The 22051-nt window shown below is 39.6% G+C and overlaps 1 protein-coding gene across 6 annotated transcripts in view; it reads left to right on the top strand.

Moving 5' to 3' along the window:
- The first annotated feature begins 4785 nt into the window (after nucleotides 1–4785).
- Nucleotides 4786–22051, top strand: part of cbfb (core-binding factor subunit beta) — a 34546-nt gene continuing 17280 nt past the window's right edge. For 2 of the 6 annotated variants that reach the window (XM_038705899.1, XM_038705902.1), the window contains exons 1-3: nucleotides 4788–5289; nucleotides 5735–5821; nucleotides 11705–11821. In XM_038705899.1, coding sequence (XP_038561827.1) covers nucleotides 5212–5289; nucleotides 5735–5821; nucleotides 11705–11821 — 282 coding nt within the window. In that variant the 5' untranslated portion in view covers nucleotides 4788–5211. Of the gene's footprint in view, nucleotides 5290–5734; nucleotides 5822–11704; nucleotides 11822–22051 lie in introns of all 6 variants that reach the window. The other 4 variants (XM_038705900.1, XM_038705901.1, XM_038705903.1 and 1 more) reach the window with 4 other exon arrangements.

The raw sequence follows: 22051 nt of genomic DNA, 5'->3' as shown, positions 1-22051 counted from the left end.
AAAGTATATATTGTAATTTTACCCAACCGTAAAAACTAAACAAAACTAGACTGCAGTAGACTAGATTGACAATATACAAAACTCTGAATAAACTCTAAATTACATCCCAAAAAACTAAATCAATTCTAAATTTAATTTAAATACTAAAACTAAGTCAGTCTAAACTTCATGTAAACTAAATCAACCAAATTTAAGTTGACTAAGATGAACTCAACAAACTAAAAATGGAATTAAAACTACAGTTTTTCTTGAAAGCAACAACAAAAAAAGTCCAACTCAACCTAACTTGACTCGACAGTAAGCAAAAAACAAAGCGACGTGAACAAAAGTGAGCCGTGCTCAGTGTGCTGTGTGAAGATCAGACCAGACTGCATGTCAGAACTATTCACCATGGCAACCACAGATTATCTGATTAATTAATGAACCTTTTACTGCATCACCAGCTACTGTTGTTAATCACTCACGCACTGTTTGGCCTGCAGCTAACACACACACACACACACACACACACACACATAAATGGCCAGTTTGAGGCAGTAAAGTAGTGGGCTCTGTGTGTGTGTGCCATCCTCTGGCTATTTGAATGGGACATTGATTGGTAGAAATCAATGACATGGGTGTCATAAAGATGGGGTGTTTCTTTTCATAAAAAGCATTCAGAGCATATGCTGTAGCATGAGGCCTCGTTTCAACCCCTAAAACCTCTGTTAGGCTAAAAAGTAATGATTAAAACATTTAACCTTACAGCCTGCCCAGCTGTACCACAACTACAGCAACAACATTTTTAATTTTACGCTTCCAAATAGCATGTATCCTATTCTCAATATTTCTTCTTTCTCCTCTGTAGGCCTGTCGGTATGTTTGTTTTCAAAGCATAATTATATATGTTGCATTTTCTCTCTCATTCCTCTCAGGGGATCTTTGATACAAAACACCCATTTCACTAGTTAGTCTCTCCACGTGCACACAGACAGCCTCACAGACACCAACAAAACAAACAAACATGTCATGACAGAAAAACACTGCGTGAGAATGTCCTCCCTCTCACACACACACACTTTCAACCTGCAGTTTCTTGTTCATAGTTTAATTAAGATCAGTGTGGGTGATTATGAAACTCCCCTGGTAGTCTAATAGTCATATTTACTCTTTGTGAGTGTGTGTGTGTGTAGGTGTGTCGAGGAGAAAGAAAATAGCTGTGCTACATTTCAGGGCTGTGTTTTTATCCCCCTGTTCATTGCATAATCAAACATTCAAGTGCCAATATGTCTCAGCTGTAGTTTAAATAAACTTATAAAATACATTATAATTATCGTCGTGTGTGTGTGTGTGTGTGTGTGTGTGTGTGTGTGTGTGTGTGTGTGTGTGTGTGTGTGTGTGTGTGAAAGGTAAACTCATAACAATGTTTTAAATGGATGTTTCCTGAAAGGATCAGATATATTTCTTAGTAACACTTTTCTCACTACACTGTGTGCATTTACTGGTACCTCTAAGCATTCAAGCCTTCATTATTTTGTATCCCATAGGCCTTTTTCACAGCAGACATTTTGACTTGTCATAGCAGGAAAAGCACAGACGAAAGAAAATGTAGTTTTTTAATTGACCCCATTTAGCATGCAAACTAGGGCCCTGGATCTAGCTCCCCTGCTAGGACACGCCAAAATATCCGCTGTGAAAACGGTCAGTTGTTCATGGTGGCTCACCAGGCACGTGCACATACTGACATAAAAAGGGCCCTTTTTCTTCTTCAAGAGAAAGTTCCCTTTTTTCTGGGGCTCTTTTTTTTTAAATAAATTAATATCGGCCTACAGTATATTTCTTCCTGTGTTCGCACAGCTTCCCTGTCTGTAATATAGTAATAGCAAAAATAATACTGCATTTGATCAATACATTAATGTATTCAGGCAGTATTCTGTTGCTTGGCTGTGGAAGCTGAAGGTTATCTTTACTCATTTGGTATCTTGCTAGTGAAACAAAAAGTAATTAATAATAATATTTATTTGAATTATGCCTGCAGCCCAATGCCACAGTTTAGTGTGTTGATTTTATAATTTTATGTAGGCTATTACAATAACACCAAAAGAATTAAAACAATTTATTGCCTTGTGAAAAATAAACAAATTATTAATGAAACTATGTCCCTCTCCTTGGTGCAGTCATTTATTCTAAATATATGCTAGTAGCATAGAAAATATGCACATTGTGGCATACTTTACTTTGCTATTGCCTGCTCCTGTGACAAACCTTGTGAATACTAAAGAAGACCATGGTCTCTGTGTGAACTGATTATTTTGTAGAAAAGTAAAATTGTTGAGTATTAAAGTAGTAAACAATTGCATGAGTGTGAGGGAATTAATTTGTATTGGAAGGAAGACTTGTGTTATTATATTTTCTGTTTTGTTTAAATTTATTTTTATAAATAATTATGAGATGTGCCTTTTTTTCAATTGAGCCCCTGCCCACCAAAATGTCTTTACACGTCCCTGTGGCTCACTGTCACGACTTACTGGGACACTTTGAATGGAGCGGAGCAAACATTAATGTTTATATAACACCTGTGCTTTTCCTGATATATGACAAATCAAGATGTCTGCTGTGAATAAGGTGTTATGTCTCACAATGGCAGTGGTGGGATGAGTACTCTTTACTTAAGCTGAAGTGGTAAAAACTGTAGTAACAATAATACTCTGCAATAATATTGCATTAAAAATGAATTAAAAACTTAAACCTGAAATAACAGAAACAAGGTGTGAACACAACATTGATGTATCATCACTTTTTAAGTTGATGTGGCCAAATTGTTAGCAAACAGTTGATTATCTACACAGCAGTTACACAGAAACCACCTGATGGATGAAAGGCCAATATTTACTGTCTTTTTGCTCTGTTTTTGTTCTCCACCAACTACTGAGGGAAATATCTCAAATGTCTCTTTCACTGCTTCATACTCCGCTGCGTTCCCCAGCTAGTCTCTAATTGTGTCTGTCTGCTGTTTGTTGCTGAGCAGGCAGTGCACAGTAGGTTTTTAGAGCTTTGCATTGACAACAGCAGCCTGCTGCAGGTGAAAATGAGAATGGACCAAAACACTAAAACTGCAAGCTGGACAGTTAAAGCTAAACTAAAACTTGCTATTATGCTCCATAAAGCCAAGGGAGCTACAGATTCAGGTGATAATTCTCTGTAAGTTCATCACTAAGAGTGACCTGTTTCACATTTTCACACTGTTTCTCACATTATCATATGATACATTGTCGTGAAAATATTAATTATAGCCTCTATCAGCAAAATGTACTTCCTATGTATCAAATGTACTAAAGTTAAAATTGTGCAGAATGACTCCTTCCAGAATTTTTTACTGAAGTTACAATGTTATATTATCGAATTATTGTTATTAGTAATGTATTAACACAAGCAGCATCATTTGTAAAATATGACTCTGCAATGCAGCTAACTTTTCATTGTTGTCAGATAACTGAGTTGAAGTGTAAAGTATCATTAAAGAACACATTCACATTTTTCCTAGTCTGTCTTACTCATATGCCTATAGGTACACTGAAAGAGCTATTGGTGGCTGTAATCATTCCTCTGTCCATGCTGGCTGTGAAGAGATCCTGACTTAAAGTGATTTCAGTGTAAGTGATTAGGGGGTAAATCCACAGTCCTTGTTGCAAAAATGATTTCTGAAGTTTAACTGCAGGTAATACGAGGCTTCAGCAGACTGAGTCAGACAAATCAAGTGGACATCTTCCAATGTGAAATTCAATATTCAAAGAAAGAAGCACCGTCTGAGGAAACACAAGGAGAGAATATTACAGTGTTACTTGTGTAACTTGTTCATCTATTTCAAATCACTCCTACATTCTATATTCACCACCATGTCTGGATTTTAGGATTGTTGCATTATTCATTTTATCAGTGCAACACAAACACTGTCTGTCCGACCCCCTCTTCACGCTCTCTCCCTCTTTCACTTCTCACATAAGGATCCTGTAAAGTTTCTTCGGACCAGGCCAGACGCATGCGCAGTGGCAGACCCGAGAAGCGTGTGTAGTAGTATTATTATTGTGAATGGGGGGTTGGAGGGAGGTGGTGATGATGGTGGGGGGGTATTTTGGGTGTACAGTCACAAGAGCGACTCGACGGAGCCAGGAAGTAGACTGTCGATGCTTTCAAGTACTTGCGGAATAGTCGTAATTTTGACTTTTGACAGCTGTGCTTCAACGACCCGCCAAAAGTGTTAAAAGAACAAGAAAGCAGATTAAAGAGAGTTGTTGATATATCAACAGCTGGCGGAAACATGAATTGTAACAGACGGTTTTCTGTGTTTTTACCATGTGTTGATAGGCCTAGCCAGCATGTTTGTTTCTATTATTGTTTGGCCTATTTGTTTAAATTTTATCTAGGCTATAGCCTATAATTAGCGCATGCGGACCTCTGCAACAACATTGTTTATGTCTGTTTGTCATGCTGAATCATGCTGTAGCAGCTGCAACTTTTGACTGATACACGGATAAAAATGTAAATTGGGCTACTTGCCAGACAGATATTTTTCCCTCTGCCACCACAGCACAAAACAGCTCTGCGCCATATGATTCATCACTTTAATTAAAGTCGCCAAATTATAAGATGTAGCCGATTTACATAATCCTTTGTGCTTTATGCATCATTTGTGTCCCAAATTTCTTGAATGCAGGAATAATCGGCAGGCCCACAAGGGAGGAGCACTTGAAAGTTGCAGGTAGACTAGAGACACAGACCGAGAGCGCTCGTTTGTTGCCACTTGTTTGAGATCGCACGCTCCTCAAGAGAGAGAGAGTGTGAGAGAGAGAGAGAGAGAGAGAGAGAGAGAGAGAGAGAGAGAGAGACACGCGGTCAAACTGAGCCTTATCTACCGCAGTGGGTCACTTAATAAGAGCCATTTGGTGCCAGAGGCGACCCGGTGCGCGCAGGAGCCGCAGTCAGGGGCAGATTATCTTAATAAGAGCAGCAGTCATAATCTCAGAGGCCAGCAGCAGAGAGCACATTGCTCCACACAGGGAAGGAGGAAACACACAGACACGGAAGAGAAGAGAGTGAAAGAGAGGCAGAGTGAGGGACGGACGGCAAGGCAAACAGTTTAACTTTTACTCTGCTGGATAAAAATAACAACAACAAAAGGCTAAAAAGACAAACAAAACGTGAAAGCCAAGAAGCCGGAAAGTGTTGGTGAAGATGCCGCGGGTAGTCCCGGACCAGAGGAGCAAGTTTGAGAATGAGGAGTTTTTCCGCAAGTTGAGCAGAGAGTGTGAGGTGAGTCTGCTGTGTTTCTGGATCCTTTCTGTTCTGCTGAACGGCGGAAATAAAGGCAGAGATGAAGGCTCGCCGGGGGAGTTTTAAGCTTCAGTTACTTGATTTTTACTTTAGTGGGAGAAATTCTACCGTTGAATAAGATCCCCAAAAGCAAAACAATCTACAAAAGTGCATTAAAATAAGTCCACTTATATGTCTCTCTTTTAGACGATTAACTCGTATTCTTTAACATTTTGTTCTTTTTTTGTTGTTTATTTATTTAGTGTTTAAAAAAGTTATTTTAACATATTGAGCTTACTCTGTCTGAATACATTTTGTATTATTTCTTGGTGAAAAGCAGAGACAAAGAATGATGCACTTAGCCTTACATCAAAATTCCTATGGCTTATCTTCTTGTGTATGTGCGTGCGTGTTGCTCAAGGTCTGTGTTTTCTTTTGTCTGTAGATTAAATATACTGGGTTCAGGGACCGACCCCACGAGGAGAGACAAGCTCGCTTCCAGAACGCCTGCAGAGACGGACGGTCAGAAATAGTAAGTACAAAACTAAATATAATCTCTTATTCTTTGTATTCCCCTTGAAAAACAGCAGGGGGACGTGGTGCTAATTGCTGATTAATATTTGACTTAAGGAAAGAGAGAAAAAGAGTGTGCATGCGTGTATTATATGAGGATGTGAAGCTGTAGATATGTATTTTGTGAATTTGTGGCCTCATTAATCTCAAGGCTGTCTCCATGTTAAGAGACAAATTAACTCTTATTAGGAGAACACTGAGATCAGTTCACTTTGTGCATCAGTACAGGGTAGATAGACTTGCGCACACCCTGTGCCTGCTGATGTTTTGATGTGTCCCTGTACAAGGAAGTAGACGTGCTATCAGACATGCAGAGCAAGCTTACCAGACTCCACTTACAGGCTCATGACTTCTTCTAGTATATTCTGCAGCTGCAGTCATCATTTTCCCAGCACACATTAATGCATGTTATCACATAGACACCTTATGGTTACAACAAACACTGTTAGAGCTGTAATTTGGGGCCTTTAATTGGTCTGTTAAGGTAAACATCACCTGTCATGTCTAATTTTGGTATATACAATAAACATGTGAATGATGTAGATTTACAGTGAGTGAACCGAAAAATAGAAACATCTGTACGATGTCCAATAATGCATTACAGCCCTGCAATATCAGTCAGTCATTTATTAATATAGCACCTTTTAAACAAATGCAATTCAAAGTGCTTTACAAGCGACTGACAAAACATAGGCTGCTAAAAATGGATTTCAGAAATGAATGCACACCAAAACAACAATGAAGGCATAATAAACGATAATAAAAGCTTTAAAAATAACAATTGAAAAAAATATATTATTAAATACTACACAAAATAGATGCTACCATACTCTAAACATTACATTTTTGTTAAGCACTGACACAATTAATCAGTCAGTCAATCAGCAGAAAATTATTTTTAAAGTATGTTTGTGCAGACATGAGTTGTTTTGTGCTGATTTAAGTCGATGATCTGTCGCTAGTTGTGTTGTGGTGTGGTGTTGGAGTGCATTACACTGAAAGGGGTGTTTCTCGTCATTTCCATTTATGGAGGAGCAGCCAGCGGGTTACAGTAGGAGATACTATGTGTCAACAGTATCGGTGTGCTGAATCTGTCTCCCTCCATTTCCAGACCACACTTCTCTGTAGCCGCATCTTCAAATGCTTCTGATCAGAGGTCAGGCTTTGAGATGGAGGCCTCAGAAAAGCAAATGGGCTGATGTGAACTCTTACTGAACTCTTTTGGCGAATGAAAAGACCACCATGTCGCAACACCACAGTGTGAAATGTAGTCCATTGCGAATAAAGGTTCTGCACTCAAAACTGTAAAACTTATAATCAGCAAGATTTACATAAAGTATAACAGTGAAAGAACCCACTATGCAGGAAAATGGTCTGTGTCAGAATTGTATTATTATATGTTATACTACTGGATCATTAATACTCATGCACATGTAAGTATTTTAATATTGTAGGTGGCAGAAAATGCATATACAATGCATCTTATTTTATACGCTCATAATAGGTTTGTACAATATTAATCTGCAAACTAACTAGTAAGTACAGCTAGGAGATATATGTCCTTTATGAACACAAAAGTCTACATGTTTTACTGTCTTCACTTCTCTGCAGATATGAACTATGTTTTCTCGACAAGTGCAACTGAACCCATGTGACCTTTCTTCCAAAAAATATATTAAGTGCTTCATTTGTTATATAGTTTATAACTTTACAGCAAGTCGGGACACATTCCTATTCTCATTATGTAATTACTGTATGCTTCCAGTGTGACGTCTGTTTAAAACTTCCTATTGTGTTCTCAACAAAAGGTGAAGACGAAAAGCCTTTTAGGCTGCTGGCACAAACACACACAAACACAGGGCAACTTCTGCTGTCTTAGTCATCCTCGAGGTATTTTTCACAAACATGCTGTCATCATTGCGGTGGTGGTGGTGGGGGGACGGACTTCTAGTTTTACCATCTTTTAGTGGGACATGATGCGTCCGTCTGTCTGTCTGTCCTCGCTGTATTTATAAGCCTCTTCTGCTGTGAGAATTGATGGCCACGGTTTTAATGGTTTGATGGCAGCTGTGACATCATGTCGCTGATTTATCTATCAGCCAGACGCCGCTAAAGACCTCCTGCTATTTTCACGGCCAGTGTGAACAACTATCCGACACAATGAGCCTTCTGTATAGGATCACTTTTTATAAATGGGACAGATGAACAGGGAGCAAATGAACTGTCAATTAATTAGGTTAAAACTTGCGGGTTTAAAATACCCTTCCATTCAAAAATAATGTTTTGTCTGTTGTTGCTTCACTTAGATGTTTCTGCTTCACTGTGCAAAATGTTTGTCCAGCGTTTGAGTTTAAGACACCTGTGTAGTGACATCACAACTAGTTTGGAAGCCAATCACGGTCCAGTATTAAACAAAACTTTAATAAGAGACGTCTTAGGGCCGGCAGTTAAACTTTTGAAGTGAACAATGATTGCATATTCGTGGATTGTGGATTTTTCAATGACAGAGGGAGAATATGTAAATTTTCAGCAATTGAACATATTTGACTCAAATTATCACTCCAAGCAGTATTTTATATGTCTTAAAAGATGTCTGAAGGGGGTCTTTAAAAATCTTTATCCCCTTGAACAGTACTTTCTCTTTTCAACATTTGTATAATTCCAGACGGACTCCAATAAAATACAATAAAAAATAAACTCCACATCAAAAAGTTTTCTTTTCACTTACTGCTAATTTCTTAAATGTAGTATTCATTTTAGACAGAAACGTCCGTTTAGAACAAGTTGTTATTAACAGAAGAAGTCGATTAAGTAAAATAAATAAAAGGCCTGTTAAAGTGGGCAGAAAATAAAATATACAAATACACTACGCATATGTACAGTATTAAGTTAATGTTTTCCAACTGCTAGCCAGAGCAGAAACACTGCCTGAATATTTTTCTTTTCATGGTTCTGTCTTCACAGTTTGATTCTTAGAGTAGTAGATGTATTAACAAAATTAATGAAGATGCCTTTGTATATTCTGCATGTTATAACAGTTTTTAAACAATAAGAAAAAAACAACTTTGTATTATAAATTATATATATATAAAAATTAAAGGGTTATCTTATATACGTAAAAATGTAGTTTGGCAGCTGTGTATTTCTAGGAATTCCAAATCATAACTCACACACACACACGTGTGTAAGTCTGATCAAAGGGCGACTCTAAAATGCTCAGGATTGATCTGATAAATGGGACGATAATTCAAAGTAAATTATCTTCAGCTCAGCTCATTAGAGATGAGTCGCTTTCTCAACCACTATTGATTTTCATGCTGCACTGGTCTCTCTTCCCGCTCCTCTCCCATCTCTCTGGCTCTTTCTTTCTCTCTGTCTGTTCCCTCTGTTTTATTTCATTTCCTTAGCTCTGTTCTCCTTTGTCTTTATTCTTCATCTCACTTCCATTCCCGCTCTCTCTCTCTCTCTCCTTGTCTGACTTTCTTTATATTCATCATGCTGTCTTTACCACCGCTGTCCTGTTTCCCTCTCATTTCCTCCATTTCTCTCTGACTCCCTCTCTTTTTCTCGTTTCCCCCTTTGTCTCTCAGTTTCCCTCCATCTCTCTGCCTCTCCTTCCCCCCCTTTTTTTCCTCCCGCGGTAGTAGGCAGCAAATGAGTATCAGATGGTTGCAATCCAATACTTCAAATACAGCAGAAATGATGACTCGGGTGTTCTTTGAGCTCTCGTCTCTGTGAGTGTGTACGTATATACACGTGTGTGTGTTTGTGTGAGAGGCACTTTTTCTCTTCATGTGTCCGTGTACACACTTCACTTGGTCATTTCCAGGTTTCGCCCCCCTTCATTTCCTTCTCTCCTCTCTCCTCACTGCTGTTCTCTCTTTCTTCCCTTTCATTCATTTATCCTCCCTCGTTCTCTCACTCTCTGATGAGGGACAGATTTGACATGGTGCATAATTCATATGCTTCCAGCTCAGTCGCAGCCCTAATGCCCTTAGTATTGATCCGTCTCAGCAAACACCACACACACACACACACACACACACACACACACACACACACACACACACACACACACACAAACACACACAAACACAAACACACACAGATACGCATGAAAGACATTTTCTAACTTGATTTTCTGCCTCTTTCTAATTCATTGCTTTCTGACGGCAACAGAAAAATGCATTCTATTGATTTTCATTTTATTTGTTTTTCTGTATGCTTGTGTGCATAAGTGTATGTGTGTGTGTGCTTCTCTTGATAGGAATGTCTCCCATTAGAGCAAGAAGCCATTTTACAGAAATCAAAAAATGAGAAAAGCTACAGTATGATGTGATTATGTGTATGTGAGGAGGGCAGTGGTTCACTGTGTGCTTTTGTTCTGAGAGGAGAGTGGTTAGACTAAGGAGAAACAGAGAGAGTTAAAAGAAAGAGAAATAGAACAACTCTGATACAGCCGGTCCAACTTAAACTCTTCCAGGCTTAGACCCAAATAAGACATTTAAACTTATTCAAACATTCTACTTTTCAGCTTATGCACGAACCCTCTGGAAACATTCCTATGAAACAGCGATAACTGCATGCACTTAAAATCAGTATTTCAGAATCTTAATCTCAGATAGAAATCTGTATTAGTAATAAGTAATATTTTTTTAAATGAACTTTTGTAAATTTGGTGGACTTGTGAGAGATAGAATCTTTTTTTCCTGTTAAAAGCTTGTTTTTTTAGGGAGTTTTTCCTCATTCAAATCAGTGGTCTAAGGACAAAGGGTGTCGTATGTTGTACAGATTGTAAAGCCCCTTGAGGATAATTTGTGATCTTGGGATATGTAAATAAAATTGACTTGACATAGAAAAAGAAAAGAATTACAGCTGCATCGTCAACTGTCATTTATAAAGAAAGAAATGTCAGACCTGTTGGGTTCCAGCCTCTACAATATGAGGATTTGCTGCTTTTCTCAGTTTGATATGAATGTAAACAGAATATCTTTTTGAATTGCTAATCCGTTACATCACATTTGGGCTCTTTAGCTTTAATGGTCTTTTTACTTTTTTTCTGAAGTTTTATAGACTAAACTATTAATAAGAAAATAACTGGCAGATTAATCAATAAATCTAAATAATTTTCAATTGCAGCAATACAAAGAATGCTCAAATTGACGCTCATCAATAAAGTATCTATAGAGATCCTCCCTGCCTGATAAGAGCCCAAGTCTTCCAAACTCCACGCCACCAGTTTGTAACACTTTCTGTTGTGAATTTGTGCCCAATAAGTAAGTGTCCAATAAACATGTACTCCCTTGGTCTACATCAAAATAAGTGGGTGAAATCTCTTGAGGGATTTTTCTCAGATTTGTCAAAGCTCCTCCAGAACCACAGAAGTCATTATACAGCTGTTTATACAGGCTGTTTAATACCCCCATAATAGTAAACTGACTTTGACGTGTAAAATCTGTTGAGTGCCGTTTTACCATTAATAAAATGTAATGTGAGACGTTCATTAGTTGTGCTGGACCAAATGAATTACACCCTACTCTGCAGCTTTAGCGTCTTTTAGCTCAATGTTTTGGTTCTCCAGCCGAACATAGACTGTATTTGAGTCTCACAGCTCTCATCGTCAACCATACCACACACCATATGAAACTATGAGTAGCCTTTTCCTGTTAACAAGCTCAGAGAAGCAGCTGCATACTACCTGCCCAGCATAAAACAGCAACGGTGAAATACACAAGTGGCCGGTTAAGCAGCTTGGTGGAGACCAAAACAGAACTAAAACTCTTGACTGACTTTATACTCTCTCTCTCTCTCTCTCTCTCTCTCTCTCTCTTTCTCTCTCCAGGCCTTTGTAGCTACAGGTACCAACCTCTCTCTCCAGTTCTTTCCAGCCAACCTGCACGGAGATCAGAGGCAGGTTCCTACAAGGGAGTATGTGGACTTTGAGAGGGAGACAGGAAAGGTAGGACAAGTGCAATATACCAACCCACACCCTCATACACACACACACACACATATTTCTGTCTTTTGCTCTTCATCTGGTTCTAAGGTCACTTGGTCCGAGTTGCAGCACAGAGACTGTTAAATGTATTAAAAAATGCACCTTAAACCCACCAAATTCAAAGAGTCAGTTGGAATGGAGAACATCTGTGGCATTTTATCTCACGCTTTAGTCATGTGCCTTTGATTCATCCAACTTTGTTTTCACATGTGCCAATGTGAAAGTGTCACAGAAAACATAGCTTTTGGAGGAACACATACATGTCTGTGCGCCCTTTTGCTTTCTGTTCCTCTTTTATTTTATGAAATGAAAACAACAGTCCAGACACCCACACAAAGGCACATGTGCATGTGAGTTCATGAATGCAAATGTTGAATACATCCAAGCCACCTTTGACAGAATACAGATTGATTTGTGTGAGGATGTACACATGGCCACAAAGACAAATTAAAGGGATCTGTTTGTAATAAGCTCCCTGTTGTGCTCCCTGTAAGCCTGTGTGTGCTGGGTAAAAATCGCTCTGCAGGTCTTTCCAAACAATTCTCGCTGTCTCGTACCATCCATGCGTACGTAAAAACGTGGTGATCCTGGTCCCAGAAGAGAAATCACTGCTGAGATTGTGTTGTCACACAACAGTAAGTTGATGAAACCATTATTTGCTTAGTAGCACTCGTGCTTGATCAAGTTTAAAGTTAAACAACTTAAAGAGCTCAGAAGATGTTAGTTTGCTGCTGTTGTCAAGGTGATATCCACTGTACAGTGCAGTGGTGCTGCTTCTGTTGTGTTTATGTGTATGTTAATTGTCTCCCCTGGCGCTACGCCTGGACTGTCTATGTGTGTGTGTGTGTGTGTGTGTGTGTGTGTGTGTGTGTGTGTGTGTGTGTCAGAAGGCCCTCCACGGACACTGGCTAGCTGAAATGAATGCCGGCTGGCGGCTCATTAAAAATGCATTCTGGGGAATCAATGGACCTCCATGCCCCAAGGCTGACGGACTAATCTCACACTGTTAATTATTTAACACAAGTGCCCTGATGGTTGGGAACTTGTGTTTGTGTGTGTGTGTGTGTGTGTGTGTGCGCGCGCGCGTGTGTGTTTGTGAGTGTGTGCGTGTGTAGATGGGCGTCGGGCATTTTGCCGGAAAGTTTCTGATGTGGTGTGTGTGTCAGACAAAGAAAGAAAGAGATGGTATGCATGTGTATGGCAGCAACAGAGAGTTTGTGGTTGTGTGTGTGTGCATGTAAGAAGATACCCTCTTCTTTGTCACCTCAACGGTGCTCATACATCTATGAAGTTTTAATGAGGCTAGGAGTCGTGAGTGTAAAGCAGTTTCACAGTGGTTCTGTAGAACTGAAGCCAAGCCCTCGTGTACACACACACATCTGACGATCCAGATAAACGTGCTGACAGCCTTCTTTTTTCATCCACATTCATCATTTACATTGAGGAAACATCAGTCAGTCATGATATACCAGTATGGTGACTCAGAATAATTCCCTCCAGATCACTGAAATGCTCTTTTCGTGCAGCTCCAGCAAAAGACAAAATAGTCATTTATACTCCACTTGTATAAAAAAGGACAGACGAGTGCAGAAAGTGGTTTCCTGAGTGCAATGTACAGTAAAAAGAAATGTTCAAAAGAAAGTGGACATCCTCACTCAGTTGTTCCAGTGCAGAACCTTTAATTGTTTACTGTGTACATTTTCTGCTGAGTTGTTTCCAGCTTTCATTTCATACAGAAACACACACACACACACACATACACACACCCCGCCCGCCTTCCAATCCTGCCGGACCTCCCTGTAGAATACAACTGTCAGGCCAAGGCAGAGATCTTGCGTACGTTGCAACTTCTTCCCTTAATTATTGTCACAGCTGAACTACACACACACAGATACTTGGTGATGGTTCTTTTACTTTTAAATTTTTTAAGGCTGCAGAACCTAAAACGGTTGGAAAAAAACATGATTTTTTATTTTAATCTTCTGCTTTTTCAATGTTTGGCCAAACATATTTCTTTACAAAACATGTTTTTTACGGGGCAAAAATCATATTGAAGTTTGCGGTGGAGTAGAGAAGTATGAGACAGTATCTCAAGAACTGATTAAGACTAATGTACCAGGTTGGAGTTTTTAAATTTTTATTATTTTTCCCTACATATTTTTTTCTTTCAGACTCCCTTCTTTTTCCTTTGTTATTCTTGTGGTATTTTATAGGAACATCCACACTACCCCTGCTTCCCTCCCTTCTTCGCTCTTTCCGTTCCTTGTGTTTTTTTGCTTACATCCTCGTTCCCACCGTGCATTCCCCCACTCCCTTCTTTTATCCCTCCCTCTTTATCCTCCCTCTCTCCCGCCTTCATTTCCAAACACAGACACTGCCAAACCAAAAGGGTAGCACAGTGAGGTTAAACTTGGCGACTGAATATAATGTGTGTGTATGTGTTTTTGAAAGACAGAGAGAGAGGGAGTAGAAGTACAGGCTCTCAGTGTCATTGCAGACTAATGGGAGCCAGCTGTGGGCAAGGTTAATTTTAGCTAACTTGCTAGCAAGCATTAACCCGGCCCTAGACATAAACTGTAGCATCAGTAGCTCGTTTACCTGCAGCCTTTATGGCAACAGCCTGATGTAGTTTGCTCAGGTAAGTTTTGCAGCAAATATAGATAGGATATGTATTATGATGATTTTTGTTCACATTCTTCATTTATACATTTCATCAGTTCTTAGAAATTGGATTATTGGAATTTCATACTGTAGGGTAGCCCTACATATTGAATCCACACTGTGGTGCACTGAGTTCTTTAGCATATAATTTTTAGCATCGCTGAGATACATTTTCCTTTAAAATATTACCTCAACTCCGCTGGGGCCCCTGGTTGTTAACATATATGTTCCTCTTATTGGTAAACAATTTTTAACTTCACTTGTTTGTTAAAGTTTTGATCACTGACCAACTTGAATGTTTCCATATTGTGAAACACCCTTTCCTTTCATTCATCCATTTTTTGTCATTCAAAGAGCTTTGTTTGTGGTTTCCTTTATGTGAACAAACTGCCATGCTTCTTTAGGCAAAAGAGATACTGATCTTTCCTAACATCCTGGCCTGCACTCCAGCTTACCTAATCACCACAAATGTATGTGTGTGTGTGTGTGTGTGTGTGTGTGTGTGTGTGTGTGTGTGTGTGGGGGGGGGTCTGAAAATGTAATGCAGTCTGTCAGATTTTAACCAGGAATCACGTTTTTAGAGACACAGAGCAAGTCCTTTAGTGGGTGTTTGGAAGCCTCAACTTTTCAACGAAGAACAAAATAAGCTTGGAGTGTGGCGGGCTGCTGGTGAAACATGTTAAACTGATTAACACAATAACAGCTCAGTACCAGTTACAATCCCATTACATTTGCACTAAAATGTCAGGGTGAAGAGGCCTCAACTGAACTGTATTTTTCTGGCCCTAAACTATTTAGTCGGTCATGAAAACACTGAAATAGGTTGAGATTTGGTTGGAAACTGGCTCTAGAACCGACTGTTTGCTTGTGGAAAAGTCATATCTTAGGATGTGACTTTAGACAAGGTTGAAACCACATGAATTTCTCTGCAAGTTTCTCACTGTTGTTTCTCTATGTGTGTGTTTGTGAGTGTGTGTGTGTGTGTGTGTGTGCGAGTACGTTCTGGTGCACAACAGTGGGTGTGTTTGCACACTACCCCTGCATGCTGATGAGAAGGTGGAGCCTGACTGATTGCTAAGCCTTGTACACACGTCTCCATACAAGAAACAACCCCACACACAAACAAATAAACACTAAGCAAAACCTAAATCAGAGAGAAGAGAGTCAGAAAGAGAAGCACATAGATTAGACGGTGGGGGACTAAATGAGAAGCAGATGAGCATCTGTCAGTGACATGATGGAGGAGGGTGGACACAAAACCCAGCACAGAAACGCACAGCACTCTATTGATGTAAGACATTACAGAATACTATACTCCACTATCAGAATACTGTATTTTCCAGTATCACAATTCAATTAATTGAATTAAGAACTGCTATCATGGCTGTAGAGTCTAGCCTTGAATAAGAAAATACTGAACATTGGCCCTTTAATGCTACGAGGTCACTCCCCAACTTTCATATGTGGAACTTCCATCCCACTTTACCATTATTGTCCTAGTGGATACAAGTTGTTCCGGATTATTAGGAGTCAGGAGAAAAATTGGCAAATATGGACACAGCTGTTGGTACCTGTGTAAATATTTTATTGTACCTCTGCAGTGCTGCAGCTCCACACCTAGAACAAATCTACAAATTCAGCTGTACTGTGCAGTGGACTGGACAGTCATTGACAAAACATTATTTTGATACTTAAAAGTTTAAATTCATAAATGTTGAATAAAACAACAATATTGCACGTCCATCTGGCCATCTGAAGAAGTTCCATAATTAAATGTATTCTAAAATCTTTATACCCTTCTCTGGTAAATAAAACAGGATACAGTAAGTAAGTTGTACTGTATGACTGTTTGTTGAAGGTGAGTGTTTAAGGCAATCAATGCTAGTGCCAGATTGTACAGTATAATAGATGTCCTGGTTTACAGCAGATTATGATGTGGTGACTGTTCACATCCTTCCACAGCTGTAGCACCAGTCCAGTCTTTTGGAAAGCACCTCTATCAGCACAACTGTTATCTCCTTCAGCTTAATGTCAGCAAAACAGTTCGGCTGTGTATTCAAGTCTGAATATTTGTCCTTTTCTTTTCTCAGGTTTCGGGTTAAACAATGAGAGAAATCTAGAAACTTCTGTATGGCTGGTATGTTTGTGTCATCATGACGCTGACATTTTTAAACTTTGTCAGATTTGGTCTTCGAGGCATTTTTTCCATTTAATCTGTTCAGAGATCCGGTCACATGTACTCCCAGCCTGCATCCCAAAGAACAGTAAACACACACACAAAACCTTCTAAAGCCATTTCTTGTCTTCGTTGCCCTCTAATTTAGTCATCAGCTTTAAGCCTCCAGGATTCTCCTCTGTCAGATGTATATCGACATCAAATGTGTGTGTGTGTGTGTGTGTGTGTGTGTGTGTGTGTGTGTGTGTGTGTGTGTGTGAACACGCGCAGTGTGTGGTGTTATGTTTCCCTCTGAACGGAAGCTGTGCCACCAGTGCATGACTTGTCAGTGACATCATCAAAGTCCGACCACTAATTGGTTCCCTCTGCTACTGCTGCTCTGCATCCGTGTGTGTGTTGCGTGAATGTGTGCTGTTGTGCTTTACGTCTTGCACGTCCTGAGTCATTGTTCAGTACATTTAATAAGGCTTGTTGAATTGAAATAAATTTAAAGTATTATAAACCTTCTTCTGAGCTTCATAGACAGTCGGCGTCACCGTGTTCAGAGACTTTGATGCACCACAGAACCTCTTCACACACAGCACCATCACCATCTCCTCCTACAGGGTTTCATATTTCTTGCTCCAGGCCTTAGATCAATGACCACACCCACTCCCATAATGCACTGCAGCACACGCGCAGACAGGGTACCCTGCTTATATGCTCTTTGTGTGTGTCCCAGTTTTATGTTGACATTGTGTCTTTGTGTTTGAGTGAAACTCTGTCTGAGTGCATGTGCGCACACAAGATAGAGGCAGAAGAGTGTGTGTGTGTGTGTTTGTGTGTGAGGTTAAAAAAAACCCAACAGAAAGACACAAGGTTCAGACACAAAACTTTATGTAGAGAGGGAGAGAGGGAGAGAGAGGTCAGTCTGGTGTGAAATCCAGCATGTGTGTGTCAGCTCTATTTCTCTATTCTTAGTCCTTCTCTTCCAGTAACTGAGCTGGACTGAAGTATGCAGCACTACTCACCTGGACACCTGGAGTGGTAGCCTAAACTACGGCAAACCGTTCAAGCTCCTACTCCTTACTATTCAAACTCCTTATGGTTTCTGTGCAGTGTAGAAATGTCACACTTCCTGGATTTGAAAAAAGCATTGAATTTAATGTAAATTAGTAATACATAAACATATTTTGTAGGTGATATGGATTCATGTTTGTCAGTGCGTTTGGAGTTTTCATTTCCTAAGGTCAATTTACAAAAATCTTTAAAGCTGCACTAATCAGTAAAAAGTAGCAATTAAATGACTGTGATTAGTGATGGGCCCACACAGAATTATCATCTGACTTGGCAGCTGCCCTCAGCTCTACAGACAGTTCAGCTCATTGTTTTGGCTTCATGGCCCTCAACTTTACTGCTCTCATAAGCATCGTTTCCAGCGGCAGCTGTTCTCAGAGAAGAAGCTTTGATAAACCCACTGCACATTACCTGCCGAGCACCAAACGCAAAAAGACAACGTTAGCAGCTAACTGGTCAACATAATGGAGCATTTAGCAGCGAAGGAGCCAGATGTTTCCCTCAGGATTTAGTGAAGAGCTAAAAGGAGAGTAAATATTTGTCGGTTTGCATGAAACATGATTTTAAATGAATGATTGTTGCTTTTGTGTATACTGGATACAAAATGGGCAACTCTTTGCTAACATGTTAGCCATTGCTGCTTTATGAAATGTTATTATGTCAGTGTAACAGATTAATTCTGTTTCATCAAAAGGAATAGAAGACATGATGGTTAACTTTTTTGTAAATGTAATTTAACATAGTTTCTGCCTATTTAAACTTGAGTTGGATGATCTTTGCGTCATACTCTCTCCCTCTCTCTGGTCTAGTAACTCTATCTGCAGCCCTGTGTATGGATTTGCATGATATTTCCATTCCTATGAAAGCCATAGGAACAAACAGTGGTTTTTGCCCCCCTGGTGCTCACAGAGAGGACTTTGCATAGCAATGATGCACATTATGTGTCTTCATGCAGTTAGAGACTCAGACGGGGCCGGGGGCCAACTCACAATGGAAATACAAACTGCCAGTGAACCAGTGAACAATTACCTTGCAATAGAAAACATATGACCTGACAAAGGTTTTCAGTACTTTAGTCCTGAACATGAAACAACTGACAGAACTGAAAAATGAGATGTGAGTCATGATGCCTTGCAGCAGCCAGTTTGCTTTTACTTCAGTCCGTCCGGGGAGAGTACTGAATGAACAACACAGGCTTTTTGATTTCTAGAGAACAACACACAGTATGTACAGATGTGGAATTAAGTTGTCCTGTGATGTTTGCAGGTTATTACCTATCTCTCACATATGGCTCCTACTCTTTAGTACACAGCAACATATTTGACGTCGGCCTTGATGACCTGGCTGTGTCAAGTATCATGCGATGTGTGTGTGTGTGTGACCCATGTTGTTTTGCAGCCTTTATAATTACAGTGAGGGAAAGCAAAAGAAGAGAGTGATCATGTGGTGGAGAGTACCATACTATTATACTTGCTTTAGCAGGTGGTATGTGTGTGGCTCAGACAATTGGTCAGTAGACGTTGTATTCAGTGTGGGATTAGGAACAGAACGCCAGTAACGTGCTTTATCTCCACCTGCTGCTGTCACACCTGACACACACACACACACACACACACACACACACACACATCCTGGTGTCACTATCTTCAAGGGGACCCGTCATTGACATAATGCTTTTGTTAGCCCCTGACCCTAACCTTAAATCTAATTCTAACCCTAACCCTGAAACCAAGTCTTGACTCTTAGCCATTTAAACTTGTGGGGACCAGCGGTTTGGTCACCACAAGGCTTTCGGACAATATAAGAATATATTTTGCTATTCATCTGATTGTTGCTCTCTCTTTAAATCACTTTTTCCATATGTAGCTCACTCTGTAACTTTTCTCTCAGCTTAGTTTTCTTCAGAAAGGAAAAGGCTTAGATAATCGGAATTTAGGAGTTTAAACGTAAAAATGGTTAAATGTGAATGGGACCACACATTTGGTTAAAAAATAATAAATCTGTGATATAAACTAGTGTTGGGCGATATACATTTGTCTACTATTAGAGATTGCCACACCATTTATACTGTGGCATCCATCCCTTTAGTATCTCTGGGTCTAGGTCATAAGCGACATTGCAAATCAATGAGCAGAGCTGCTTTATGGCGATTTTGGATTTTTGAAATGAATTTATAAATTAATTAATCAGCTGACCTGCAGTAAATTATCAAATATTAAATACTATTTTGATAACTGTTTAAAAGGTTCCTTGTGGAATTTTTAACCACTGTTAAAGCTTTAGTGGAGTGTTTTCAGTGCTATTCCACTAATCTACAGGTGGCGGTAGCATGTCATGAAACAGACTAACACATCAATAAAGTCGGTAAAAAAGAAGACTGCAAACACGGCAGACATTAAGCAATGCAGGTTCAAACTTCCACTTTGCAAAATGTTTTAAGGAGAAGGAAATGCATTCTGCACGTTTGTTTCAGGTCAAGGATACACCCAAGGCATTTTGGTGAGTAACACTGAATGTAAACAGAAACACTGCTTGTTTACAGGAAAACTCAGAAGAGAACTAGTTGGTAATTTTTTATTATGTAATTAGCTTTTAGGAAATTTACTATTGCTGTTCCCTATTTTCTGACATTCTATAGACAGAGCAATTCATTGAGTAAAATCATCGACAGATTAATCGATAATAATAAGACCAATAATCCTCACTTGCAGCCCTACTGCGTCAGGTATGTAATTCCCTGGATTAGCCAAAAAACAGACATTCCTGTCAGCTGATTTCATCAATAAAATTTTGATCAATGTAGTGAAATGTTACAATCTCCCAAAATATATCAATTTCTCAATCAAATATTACAGAACCACATTAGAGGATTTTTTCCACGTCACACACCCCAAAGTCAGCTACAGAACTTCAGTGTATCATATGTATCAAGCCAATATGAGGCTCAAGGTGTGAAAAACACTCCTACAGCATCGAAAGCTGTCAAAAATACATTTAATCTCATTTTATTCATTTCACGTTTGTCTGTGTGCTGCTTTCCAATGTATATTGTAATGTAATAATCAAAATGTTGTTGATGTCATGCAGCCCTACCAGCAAGAGTTTTTTCTAATAAACAGTGTATGGGATATATTGTGAGTAATACATAATTGTCATGCTCCACAATAATTAACCCCTCTGTGCTTCTTTTCCGCTTTTAATTTAAAATACAGATAGCAAAAAAAATCACTGTAGATACCATGACTCTCTCTTTCTCTCTTCCTTCCCCTTCATGATCTCTTCCTCTGTTTTACCTTCTCTTTTATTTCACTTTATACCACCAGAAATGACAACATGCCATCTGTGCTGAGTAGTTATTAAGGCTTTGTTGTTGACTGTGAAAGAGGCGCTGTGTGTGAGAGTACTGTGGGGAGGGAGCGTGAATCAGGAATGTGATTTACACTTGAGTGCCGTATTGTCTTCAAAATGCTCTATTTTCTAGTCTGAGACCAGAGAAGGGGGGGGGGGGGGGTGATGAGTGATATTTGGTCCGATGAGCTATAAGAAAGAAAGAAAGAACTTAGCAGGAAGAAAGAGTGAGAGCATGTGCTGTCTGTGACTGGCTGCTGACTCAGACACACACAAACACACACACACATGTTTATTGTGTGATTAACACATACACACAGATTTCCAGACAGTCACTAGAGCTCATCTGTATTCGAAATGATCCACACACACACACACACACACACACACACACACACACACTGATGTTCACTTTTTGAATGTGACACGCAACCTCCCAGATGCTCTGACAGTCATTGATGTAACATTCTTCTGGATAATAACATAATTACTGCATTAAATCAGCTGGTGCCTCCAGCTTAGACAGCATGCACATACAAATACACACAGAGTGCAGAAGAGAAGTGAAGCAGAAAAGCGCATATGCTTATGTGTAATAAAAAAGAAGGAGACACAGAAATGATTGTGGTGACGGAGTAATTAAAAGAGGCATGTTTAAGTCTCTGTGTTGTTTATTTCAATGTGTATTTATGCGCTCGCGCGTGTGTGTGCGCACATATGTGGGAGATTGCCACAACTCATGAGACTGAAAACACAGATGACCATTGTGTTCACACACCTCGTGGGCACTGACTGTGTGTGTGTGTGTGTGTGTGTGTGTGTGTGTGTGTGTGTGTGTGTGTGTTTGCAGCAGTGGGCAGTTGTGCTGACTAGATGGTTGGCACCAGTCTCAATGAGAGGCACAATGCCAACACATCCCTCTACATCTGCGTCACAAACTGTCTGCCAAC

The sequence above is a fragment of the Micropterus salmoides genome, unplaced genomic scaffold (assembly GCF_014851395.1).
Source record: "Micropterus salmoides isolate LMB-PRFRI ecotype aquatic unplaced genomic scaffold, ASM1485139v1 Ms_hic_scaffold_8, whole genome shotgun sequence".
Classification (NCBI taxonomy): Eukaryota; Metazoa; Chordata; class Actinopteri; order Centrarchiformes; family Centrarchidae; genus Micropterus; species Micropterus salmoides.
The sequence above is the reverse complement of the archived record's forward strand: the minus strand, read 5'-3'. Positions and strand labels throughout refer to the sequence as shown.